The sequence below is a fragment of the Diospyros lotus genome, chromosome 4 (assembly GCF_014633365.1).
Source record: "Diospyros lotus cultivar Yz01 chromosome 4, ASM1463336v1, whole genome shotgun sequence".
Lineage (NCBI taxonomy): Eukaryota > Viridiplantae > Streptophyta > Magnoliopsida > Ericales > Ebenaceae > Diospyros > Diospyros lotus.
This window is the reverse complement of record NC_068341.1, coordinates 29,158,128-29,170,601: the sequence shown is the minus strand read 5'-3', so window position 1 is coordinate 29,170,601 and position 12,474 is coordinate 29,158,128. Positions and strand designations below refer to the sequence as shown.

The following is a 12,474-nucleotide window of genomic DNA, read 5'->3' as shown; positions in this document are numbered from 1 at the left end:
TGCTTGTCATGGCGTTTTTAAATTTTTCTTCCATTATTCTTGTGTCGGGACGTGCCTTGCTCTTTTTCATGTTCCGTGTTTACGAATCATAGATGACAAGAATTGTGGGGAGCCTTCTTGGGGGCGCCTGTTTTTTCTCTTATGGATTCGTCTGCCATAGGCAATCTAGTTTTGACACCGGGTCCGATACATGATCCTTCTCAGGCATCCGAGTTTGCCGAGAGGCCTAGGCGCCAGATTGACCAAGGAGTTGAGTCTAGCTTAAGGGCATAGATCAGACTCAAACGAGGGATCCAGGTGAGCCTGCGGGCATCGGTGTTAGAATACTTGAAGAAACTATGTCGATTTGGGGTCATAAGCACCAGAGTGTCTCTAGGCGACCAGGCATTTGGTGATCCCAGGATGGATTGTAGCGCATTTGCTGTTGTGTCCTCTGTCTCTGTCTTTCAGGGTTAGTCCACATCAGGGAATCTTGGTTTGACCAGTGATCTAGCACGAGATTCCAACCAGACATCCGAGTTTGCCGGGAGACCTAGGTGCCAGATCAACCAAGGAGTCGGGTCTAGCCAAAAAGGCATAGCACCGAACTCAAACGAGGGATCCGGGTGAGTCTGCGGGTATAGGCATCGGATTTTCTGGCGATCTCGGGCCAATTCTTGGTCATTGGCACCAGATTGCAATTGGGTGACTCAACTTTGGTAAGAAGAATCATGCCAGGATGGCCTCTTTTTTTTTTTTTTGGGCCTCCACAGGATCGATCTACCTTAGGGAATTTGAGTTTAACCCGCGATCCAGCGTGGGATTCCTGCCAGACATCCGAGTTTCCCGGGAGACCAAGGCGCCAGATCAACCAAGGAGTCGGGTATGGCCAAAAAGGCATAGCACCGAACTCAAACGAGGGATCCGGGTGAGTCTGCAGGCATAGGCATCAGATTTTCTAGCGATCTCGGGTTAGCTCGCGGTCATTGACGCCAGATTTCCACTAGGCAACTTGGCCTTTGGGAGTGGGCGGTGCTTGAGATGTTGTACCTGCATTACATTCAATGACACACAAGCAGACGAGCACAGAGATTTTACGTGGTTGGTCGGGCTGTCGAACACCGATAGATTAGATGAATAATGATTCGGATTTGCAATAAGGCTGCAACCCAAAGTCGTCTCCCAACGAACCTCAAACGAATCTGTCAAAACAAGACTAAACCGGGGGGGGGGGGGTTGATGAAAAACAGAAAACAAAATAAACAAGAACACAGTAAACCGAGATGCAACCAGTTGCAACCTTTCCTCCCTACCCGGGTATCATCATCCACCATATAAAGAACCTATTTATCTTTAATCTCCAGATCTAAAAAAAATGCTTGACAATCGCCGAAGACTAAATCGAAACAAATATAAAAATCACAGAAGATCTTCTTAATCAATATACAAGTTTCAATTTTTTTAGCACACAGATTTGAAACCGACATGAATAATCGCCCGCTAAGTTTATGTTGTTTCTTGCAAACCAATACCCCAATCGAGCCTATTAGTCAAATCTGCCCAAGCATCATGCATGCATTCATACGATCGCATAAAATACATACACACTTGAGAAGAAGCAAAGAAAATCCATAAGGAGTATGGCATGCAACCGGTTACAAAATCCTTAGCCTTCCATCTTGACAAGAACAATGGAGAAAAGGAAAATTGGCTACTGTTCACGTGAGAAAAGAATAATCCTCCCCTAATGGCCTCTTAATGTGCTTAAATAGAGCTTAGGGAGGAAACCCTAGGTTATCGAAACTTCACAGTTGATTTCGAATAGGATAACGTGCGTTCTGGGATTTTTAATCACTTTATTTGGACATCGGACGCCCAAGTTATGGCCTTTTAAAGATTCAGTGTTTGTACAGCTTTCCTAATTTGACCCAACTTTTCGGCCCCAACTTTGAAGCGATGTTTGGAGGCCCAAAAGAACTCGGATTTGGACAAAACATACCATTCCAGAAAGCCCAAGAAGTCCTATACAATATCTCTGAAGACATCATTCATGTTCTGGGATTATAACTTGGCCAAAAATTTGAAAGAAGCACAGAAGGTCAAATCTGTCAGCACACTTTTGCTTCTTTGTCTCCAATCTCCTTGTTTCCCTTCTTGCCATCAAAATTCCTTATGATCCAGGAAACCCTAATCTGTCCAAAATAAAATAAAATAGTGTAAAGCTTAATTCCTATAAAATAAAATAAAACAAAATCAAGATGAATAAAATGACACAACTAACGTGCAAAAAGACTAAATATGAGGGCTAAATAATATGAAAATATGCGCTCTATCAAATTCCCCCACACTTAGACTTTTGCACTCCTGGGCAAAACACTAGACTCTATGATTCAAAACCAAAGATGTGGAATGGTGCAAAGTTACATGCGAGGCAAGTCTTCAAGAATTCAGCATTCAAATATCATCTCTCCTAAACTTCCAAGAAAACAAGTAGTATAGCAATTCATTCAATAAGACAAATCAAAAGAAGCAGTCTCTCACAGGACAAGTGTATGCTCTCAAATCTCTCAAGAGGTGGTGGTAACTATTTCGCTCAAATTCACCCAATCACAATTCCACTACCATAAGCTTGTTTATCTTCTCAATCTCCACTATCCATGTCACATGCATACCACAAATCAAAAGGACTTTATTTAAGGGTTGTAATGTGGGGAAGAAAGAAATCGAAAGACAACAATGAAGGAAAACATGCCTTAGGTCGAGAAAACACTTCATGCAACTCCAAGATCAAGAGATAGAATTTTCAAGCATAGACATTATGAAAAACTTTGCATCTTTATTTGGTTGAGTGCGTTTTACACTCCGTCTCAACTTTGCTTTCTTTTTTTTCATCATTTTTCATTTTTTTTTGAAAGAGGTGAGTGCATTTTACGCTTCTTCTCACCATTTTATCCTTTTGCTTGCTTTTCTTTTTCTTCTTTTTTTTTTTTTCGCAAATGCAAATGGCCTTTGGCCTTATGACTTGCTTGATGAATTCAATCTCTCTCTCTAGAATGCATTTAATGTCTTTTTCCTAAGATTAGAAGGCTCAAAAGGGAAAAGAAAAAAAATGAAGGGTAAAAAGAATGGCTCAAAGGGGCAAGCAAAGGGAAAACAATGGCTTTTCTTTTTTTTCGTAACCAAATGGCCGAATGGGTTTGAAAGAAAAGAACACCTTAATCATATTTGGGTCGTGCATGAACAAATATAGCCTCAACCAAGAATCAAAACAAGTTCTAGAGTGGAGATCATGACAGGTGAATGCACACACAAGAAAGACAATAGGCTCAAAATCCTCACGGCTGTAAACTACCCAATCAATCTATCAAATCAAACTCATTGCCAAGTCACTTGAAATCAAGGAAGATAAGATTGAAGTTCTAATCATGCTGGGTTCTTTTAGACTTGATTGCTTAACTTGCATTTCCACGCAAAACAGACTCAACTAGACCCAAGGAAAAAGAAATATGAAAAGATAAAGAAAATGCTGCTAAAATAAGAATGCTGCCCCCCCCCCCCCCCACACTTAAACTTTGCATTGCCCTTAATGTAAACATGCAATTTCAATCAAGAATAGGACAAGTAAATGTAAAAGATTAGGGAGAGAGAAACAGCCTGATTTTGTCAATTGTAGGCGGCGTTGAGGAGATGCAGCTCCTCCATAGTATGCTCCTGAAAGCTCTCGTAGAATGGCTTAAGCCGCTGCCTGTTCACTGTGAATTGCTTTGCATTGGACTTGTCCTTGATTGCAACTGTACCAAAGGGAAAAACATGAGTAACTATGAAAGGACCAGTCCAACGGGAACGTAACTTACCGGGCATCAACTTGAGACGGGAATTGTATAGCAGAACTTTCTGGCCAACTTTGAATGTCTTCCTCACAATAAGCTTGTCATGCACAGCCTTGGTCTTCTCCTTGTAGATGCATGAGTTCTCATATGCGTCCATCCTAATCTCCTCAAGCTCTTGAAGTTGGACCTTTCTTTGGGCACCTGCGTGAGCCAGATCCATGTTGCAGTTCTTCACTGCCCAATATGCTTTATGCTCTATCTCCATTGGCAGGTGGCATGCTTTACCAAAAACAAGCCGGTATGGGGACATGCCAATGGGAGTCTTGAATGCGGTACGGTAAGCTCATAATGCATCCTCCAATCTCTTGGACCAATCTTTCCTATTGGGCTGGACTGTCTTCTCCAAGATGTGCTTGATTTCTCTGTTGGACACTTCAGCCTGCCCATTGGTCTATGGATGATATGCTGTCGCCATTTTATGCAAGACTCCATACTTCCGAAGGAGGGTCGCCATTTTTCGATTGCAGAAATGAGAGCCTTGATCACTGATGATCACTCGGGGAATGCCAAACCTGCAAAATATGTGAGAACGAACAAAATCTGCAACCACAGAAGCATCATCAGTCCTGGTGGCTTTAGCTTCCACCCATTTAGACACATAATCAACAGCAACAAGAATGTACAAAAAGCCAAACGACACAGGAAATGGACCCATGAAGTCAATGCCCCACACATCAAATATCTCACAAAACAGCAAGGGTTGCTGGGGCATTTCATTCCTACGTGAGATAGTGCCTGTGTGTTGGCAACGTGAACAATGCTTGCAAAAATCATATGAATCCCTAAAGAGTGATGGCCAATATAATCCAGAATCTAGGACTTTCCTTGCTGTGCGTTGGGGACCAAAGTGACCACCACATGCAAGTGTGTGACAAAAATTAAAGACAGATGCAAACTCATGGTCAGGGACACATCTCTGAATCACTTGGTCACTGCACATGCGCCACAGATAGGGATCATCCCACACATAGTACCGAGCCTCACTCTTAAATTTATTTAGTTGCTCTTTCTTAAGATATGCAGGTAATTCAGAAGCGACTAAATAATTTACCAAATCTGCGTACCAAGGCTCAATACCATGAATGTGGTAGAGGAACTCATCTGGAAAATCATCTCGGATAGGCTGTGAGCCCATGACTGTGGAATCTGAAGAAGGAGGGACCCTGCTCAAATGATTAGCTACTAGGTTCTCGGCCCCACTCTTATCTTTTATCTCAACATTGAACTTCTGAAGTAGGAGCATCCACCGTATCAACCTGGGCTTAGCATCGGGCTTCTTCAATAGGTATTTCAAGGCTGCATGGTTAGAAAACACGACAACATTAGAACCCAGAAGATAGGAGCGAAATCTATCTAAAGCAAACACAATAGCTAAAAGCTCCTTCTCAGTCGTGGTGTAGTTTGCTTGAGCAGCATCCAAGGTGCGCGAGGCATAGGCAATGACATGTGACTTCTTCTCCACTCGTTGTGAAAGAACGGCACCAACTGCATAATTGGAAGCATCACACATGAGCTCGAATGGCAAGTCCCAATTGGGTGGCTGTATGATAGGTGGGGAAGTCAGGCATCTCTTCAACTCATCAAATGCCTGCTTGCAATGTTCGTCAAACTGGAAATCCACATCCTTTTGGAGTAGGTTGGACAAGGGATGGGCAATCTTGCTGAAATCCTGGATAAACCTCTTGTAGAATCTTGCATGTCCAAGAAAAGAATGAATCTCCCGCACAGAGGTGGGGTAAGGTAGAGAAGAAATGATATCGACCTTAGACTTATCAACCTCTATACCCCTCTTGGACACTACATGCCCCAAGACAATCCCCTGCTCTACCATGAAGTGGCATTTTTCATAATTCAGCACAAGATTCTTTTCAATGCACCTCTCCAACACTCGACCCAAACAAACTAGGCAGTCATCAAAGGAGGTCCCATACACAGAGAAATCGTCCATGAACACCTCCATGCAATGCTTAAGAAGGTCGAAGAAGATACTTACCATGCACCTCTGAAATGTACCTGGAGCGTTGCAAAGACCAAATGGCATCCTCCTATAGGCAAATGTGCCGAAGGGGCAGGTGAAGGTGGTCTTTTCCTGATCCTCCGGTGCTACGCAAATTTGAAAATATCCAGAGAAGCCATCAAGAAAACAATAGTGTGACTTACCTACCAGCCGCTCCAACATTTGGTCAATAAATGGGAGAGGGAAGTGATCCTTCTTCGTGGCGAGGTTGAGTCTCCTGTAATCAATGCACACTCTCCAACTATTTTGTACTCGCATCGGAACAAGCTCATTCCTCTCATTAGGCACCACTGTGATGCCCATCTTCTTGGGAACTACCTGCACTGGACTCATCCATTGGTTATCAGAGATAGGATAAATGATACCAACTGAGAGTAATTTACTTACCTCTTTCTTTACCACATCCAGGATGGTGGGGTTGAGTCTTCTCTGGGGCTGTCTCACAGGTTTAGCTCCTTCCTCTAGATGAATCTTATGCATGCATATGGAAGGGCTAATCCCAGGTATGTCTGCCAATGTCCAGCTGATGGCTCTCTTATGTTGTTTCAAAAGAGCCAATAACTTCTGTTCTTGGTGAGGCTACAAATTATTTGCAATGATGACCGGCAACTTCTCGCCATCCTCCAAGTAGGCATACTTGAGATGCTCGGGTAGGGGCTTGCGCTAAAGTGTAGGTGGTTGCTGTAATGAAGGGACTAACCTGTTTGGCTCTAATTCAATGGCAGCAAGGTTAGTAGAAACAATATCCTCTATGGGGGAGCCATGAAGATCAGAATGTGCATGCTCATTTTCAACTTCAGAATCATGATTATCTAGAAATGCAGCAATCTCAGAACACACATCACATGGATCGCTCTCATTACTACAATCAGGACAGATGAAGGAATTTGGAAGGTCATGAATAGTGGGGAATGCATCAATCAAATCACAAGACTTAGTGCATGCTTCATCAACCAACAATTGAATCAAGTTAACTTGCAAAGTGGAATGATCTTCAGGGGGACATTTCATGGCATCAAGTATGTTAAAATGAATGGTGCTACCAGCAAATTCCATGGAAAGTGTACCCTCATGCACATTGATGATAGTCCTTGCGGTTTTCAAAAATGGCCTACCTAATATAAGAGGTGCATGCTCATGCAAATTGTCATCTTCCATATTTAAAACATAAAAATTAGCAGGGAAGATACAATCCTTAACCTTAACCAAGACATCCTCCAAGACTCTAGAGGGGTAGGCTGTGCTGCGGTGTGCTAGCTGGACAACCACTCATGTTGGCTTCAAAGGACCACACTGCAATGAAGCATAGATAGAGTTAGGCATGACATTAATGGATGCACCTAAATCTAGCAAAGCATTACTAAATTGCATGTCTCCTATAGTACAAGGAATGGAAAATGTCCCTGGATCTTTGCACTTCCTTGGGATGGCAGGTTGTATGAGAGCTGAAACATTCCTCCCAAGGTTGACCTTCTCATTCCCCTTAAGCTTCCTCTTGTGAGTACACAATTCCTTGAAAAATTTTGCATACTTAGGAATCTACCTAATGGCTTCAAGGAGAGGGATGTTGACTTCAAATTTCTGGAATGTTTCCATAATTTCTTTATCTAATTCAGCTTCTGCCCTCTTCATGCTTTGGGTGACTCTATATGGGAAGGGCAGCGGTTGGCTGATGGAAGCTTCTCTCTGTTCGGATTCATTGCTGGTGGGTTGGATGCCTTCTTGTATTGGAGTGGGCTGATCTTGCTTTCTACTACCAGCATCTTCTTTCTGATTTTCTAATTGTTCGCTTGTTGGACCAGCTACTTCTTTACCACTTCTAAGGGTGATGGCACTCATATTACTTCTTGGATTGGTGACAGGTTGAGAGGGTATTTGGCCAGAACCTTGACTCCTTAGCTCATTTATGTTGGAAGCTAGCTGCCCAATTTGTGTCTCCAAATTCTGAATAGTAGTCTCTGTTCTCTGTTGGAATTGGAGTGTGTTGGCTGCTAGTTGCTTGACAAGATCATCCAAGCTAGGTTCCGATTTGGGTGGTGGTTGTGCGGGCTGCATAGTTTGATTTGGCCTGGGTGGGGCATGGTTGCTGGAACTTGAACCTTGATGATGATTGAATCTTTGTGGCTGCTGAAATTGTTGCTGCTGTAAGTCGTGAGTCTGGTATGGATTGTGCTGCTGGAATGGCTGATTTGAAGACCCTCCATATCTGAAATTTGGGTGATCCCTCCATCCAGGATTATATGTGGCTGAGTATGGATCATACTTATGTTATGGTTGCTGCTGGAAAGGTTGATTGTGCTGCTGGAATGGTCTACCAGGAAAGATGCCAGCAACAAATTCAGTGTTCTCTTGTAGTTGGGGACATTGGTCTGTGGGGTGAGAGGGTAGGGAACATATTCCACACAACTGCTGCTGTGGTTGTTTCCTCTCCAATGCCAATTGTCTAACCATGGAAGCCAACTCCTCCAACTTGTTCTCTATTCTTTGCTGGTCATTGGTTGCTGCAGCACTAATTTCATTGATGCCTCTTGTAGGAGTGTTCATTCTTGTGCCGAATTGCTGTGCATTTTGGGCCATTTTGGATATCAGCTCCTGGGCAGCAGTTGGGGTCTTTTCAGATAGTGCTCCTTCACTTGCAGCATCCACAAGATATATGTCCATTGGTATTAATCCTTCATAGAAGTATTGGACTAGAAGTTGGTCGCTTATCTGATGGTGTGGACAGCTGGAACACAATTTCTTAAACCGCTCCCAGTATTCATGCAATGTTTCTCCACCTTGCTATTGGATGCCACAAATCTCCTTCCTTATGGCTGCTGTTCTGGAGGCTGGGAAGAATTTTTCCAGAAATACTCTCTTCAACCCATCCCAACTTGTGATGGCGGCAGGTGGCAAGTAGTAGAGCCAATCCTTGGCGGCCCCATCTAAGGAAAATGGGAAGGCCCTCAGCTTGATTTGCTCTTCATATACTCTCTGTGGCCGCATGGTGGAGCAAACAACATGGAACTCTTTCAGGTGTTTATGTGGATCTTCTCCTGCAAGACCATGGAACTTAGGCAACAAATGAATTAGTCCAGACTTAAGTTCGAAGTTGGCATCTAGCTGGGGGTATTGAATGCATAAAGGCTGGTAATGCACATCAGGTGCAGCCAGCTCTCTAATGATTCTACCATCTAAATGACCACGGTTTCCATTGTTGCCATTATTTCCAGTAAGCCCATTATGACCATTACCAATTCCATTTCCATTGTTTACATTATCAGCTATGTTGATATGTTCTAGAATAGGCTCAGATGGTATATGACAGTCAACAACAGTAGTAGAAGCCTTGAATCTAAGTTTTGCCCTTTGCTTTTTAAGGGTTAATTCAATCTCAGGATCCAAATCAATTAATTTTCCCTTAGATGATCGGGTCATGCACAAACTTTCAGCACAAAAACACACTTAAAATGACTCTCTAAGACACACAGAATAAGCACACAGTACAATACAAAGAATGGCCTAAAAGACATCAAAAACTCAAAAATGTAAAGAACATAAAATCTAGCAATCAAGAAGCCCTAAGATGATTTTTTATTTTTTTTAATCATTTTTTTTCACAAAATTTCACACAAAAACATTGAGGGACCTAAAAACACTAAAAACCACACAAAATTAGCCACTGAAAAACACAAAATGGCCCAAAAAGTGGTCTAAACGTTGGAATTTGGCCAAAAAATGCCCTCCTTATTGTAAAGAAGTGACTATTTCTCCTTACACCCCCATTCCTTTGGACACCAAAAATCAGGGCATTCCGAGATAGTCGACGGCGGTGAACAGTGCTGGTTATGGCAGAAAATAGAAGAAGAAAACAAAGAAGAAAATAGAGAAGAAAAATAAAAAGAATCTTGTTATGGCAGAACAGAATGATGGTTCCCCGGCAACGGCGCCAAAATCTGGTCGGGCTGTCGAACACCGATAGATTAGATGAATAATGATTCGGATTTGAAATAAGGGTGCAACCCAAAGTCGTCTCCCAACGAATCTCAAATGGATCTGTCAAAACAAGACTAAACAGGGGGGGGTTCTTTTGATGAAAAACATAAAACAAAATAAACAAGAACACAGTAAACCGAGATGCAACCAGTTGCAATCTTTCCTCCCTACCCGGGTATCATCATCCACCATATAAAGAACCTATTTATCTTTAATCCCCAGATTTAAAAAAAAAATGCTTGACAATCGCCGAAGACTAAATTGAAACAAATATAAAAATCACAGAAGATCTTCTTAATCAATATACAAGTTTCAATTTTTTTAGCACACAGATCTGAAACCGACATGAACAATCGCCCGCTAAGTTTATGTTGTTTCTTGCAAACCAATACCCCAATCGAGCCTATTAGTCAAATCTGCCCAAGCATCATGCATGCATTCATACGATCGCATAAAATACAAACACACTTGAGAAGAAGCAAAGAAACAAAATCATAAGATTAAAAATGAAAATAGATATACAAAAACGTCCAAAGATTCAAATCGGATAAGGAGTATGCCATGCAACCGGTTACAAAATCCTTAGCCTTCCATCTTGAAAATAACAATGGAGAAAAGGAAAATTGGCTACTTTTCACGTGAGAAAAGAATAATCCTCCCCTAATGGCTTCTTAATGTGCTTAAATAGAGCTTAGGGAGGAAACCCTAGGTTATCAAAACTTCACAGCTGATTTCGAATAGGATAATGTGCGTTCTGGGCTTCCGCCCCTTCATAAAAATTGTAGATCAGGAAGAGTAGATAAATTTGGGATTTTTAATCACTTGATTTGGATATTGGAAGCCCAAGTTATGGCCTTTTAAAGATTCAGCGTCTGTGTAGCTTTCCTAATTTGACCCAACTTTTCGGCCCCAACTTTGAAGCGATGTTTGGAGGCCCAAACGAACTCAGATTTGGACAAACCATACCATTCCAGAAAGCCCAAGAAGTCATATACAATATCTATGAAGACATCATTCATGTTCTAGGATTATAACTTGGCCAAAAATTTGAAAGAAGCATAGAAGGTCAAATTTGTCAGCACACTTTTGCTTCTTTGTCTCCAATCTCCTTGTTTCCCTTCTTGCCATCAAAATTCCTTATGACTCAGGAAACCCTAATCTATCCAAAATAAAATAAAATAGTGTGAGGCCCAATTCTTATAAAATAAAATAAAAGAAAATCAAGATAAATAAAATGACACAACTAACGTGCAAAAAGACTAAATATGAGGGCTAAATAATATGAAAATATGCGCTCTATCACTCCTTTCGATTCCTTCCCGAGCAATAGGCCTGTGCTCCGACGACATAATCATATTCGATTAAGTTTCCTTCACAACGAATTTCATGGATTAGGGTTTCTTAGCGTTCCCGGAGCTCATTTAGGAGCTACAATTGTTAAATTCTTTTAACCCCCTCTGGCTCTCTACAGCGTCCCGATCTTAAAAAAAATTACGCCTCCATCGAAATAATGTCCATTTTCCTAACAAATCAACCTGTTCCTTTCCAACCTCTGCTCCGGGGTCGAAATGTGGCGTGCGATCATATCTAGCGCTAAAGCACCGGATCCATTTCGAACTCCGAAGTTAAGCCTGTTAGAGTAGGAATAGTACTAGGGTGGGTGACCTCCTGGGAAGACCTCGTGCTGAACCCCTCTTTTGCTCCTTTTGATTCCTTCCTGAGAAATAGGCCGGCGCTCCACCGACGTAATCGTATTCGATTAAGTTTCCTTCGCAACGAATTTCATGGATTAGGGTTTCTTAGCGTTCCCGGAGCTCATTTAGAAGCTACAATCGTTAAAATCTTTTAACCATCTCTGGTTCTCCGCAGCGTCACGATCTTAAAAAACTTACACCTCCATCGAACTAATGTTCGTTTTCTTGCGAAATCAACCTGTTCCTTTCCAACCTTTGCCCCGGGGCCGAAATGTGGGGTGCGATCATATCTAGTGCTAAAGCACCGGATTAATTCCGAACTCCAAAGTTAAGCGTGCTAGAGCGGGAATAGTACTAGGGTGGGTGACCTCCTGGGAAGACCACGTTGTGCACCCTTCTTTCACTCCATTCGATTCCTTCCTGAGAAACAGGCCGGTGTCTTCGCCGATGTAATCGTATTTGATTAAGTTTCTTTTGCAACGAATTTCACGGTTTAGGGTTTCTTAGCATTCTCGGAGCTCATTTAGGAGCTACAATCCTTAAAAAATTTTAACCCCCTCCGGGTCTCCGCAGCGTCTCGATCTTAAAAACACTTACACCCCTATCGAACTAATGTTCATTTTCCTGCGAAACGAACCTGCTGCTTTCCAACCTTTGCCACGGGGCCGAAATGTGGGGGTGCAATCATATCTAGTGCTACAGCACCTGATCCCTTCCGAACTAAAAAGTTAAGCGTGCTAGAGCGGGAATAGTACTAGGCTGGTAACCTCCTAGGAAGACTTCGTGCTACACCCCTCTTTCGCTCCTTTCGATTCCTTCCCGTGAAACAGGCTAGCATTTTTGCCGACGTAATCGTATTTGATTAAGTTTCCTTCGCAACGAATTTCACGATTTAAGGTTTCTTAGTGTTCATGGAGCT

The 12,474-nt window shown here is 42.3% G+C and overlaps 1 protein-coding gene, 1 non-coding gene and 3 pseudogenes across 2 annotated transcripts; 4 read left to right on the top strand and 1 right to left on the bottom strand.

Annotated features, from left to right (window-relative positions):
- Nucleotides 1–4,351: 4,351 nt before the first annotated feature.
- On the bottom strand, nt 4,352–8,547 carry LOC127799763 (uncharacterized). The gene is made up of 6 exons (XM_052333990.1): nt 8,202–8,547; nt 7,430–8,132; nt 6,587–6,748; nt 6,274–6,409; nt 5,314–6,204; nt 4,352–4,381 (listed from the first exon to the last, which is right to left on the bottom strand). The coding sequence occupies exons 1-6, from the start codon at nt 8,545–8,547 to the stop codon at nt 4,352–4,354; spliced, it is 2,268 nt and encodes a 755-aa protein (XP_052189950.1).
- A 46-nt stretch (nt 8,548–8,593) lies between these two features.
- LOC127800857 (small nucleolar RNA R71) lies at nt 8,594–8,700 on the top strand. The gene has a single exon (XR_008022883.1). It is a non-coding gene; the product is annotated as a small nucleolar RNA R71 (small nucleolar RNA).
- Nucleotides 8,701–11,434: 2,734 nt separating this feature from the next.
- LOC127800911 (5S ribosomal RNA) lies at nt 11,435–11,554 on the top strand (annotated as a pseudogene).
- Nucleotides 11,555–11,831: 277 nt separating this feature from the next.
- LOC127800888 (5S ribosomal RNA) lies at nt 11,832–11,951 on the top strand (annotated as a pseudogene).
- A 280-nt stretch (nt 11,952–12,231) lies between these two features.
- LOC127800916 (5S ribosomal RNA) lies at nt 12,232–12,350 on the top strand (annotated as a pseudogene).
- The last annotated feature ends 124 nt before the right edge of the window (nt 12,351–12,474 follow it).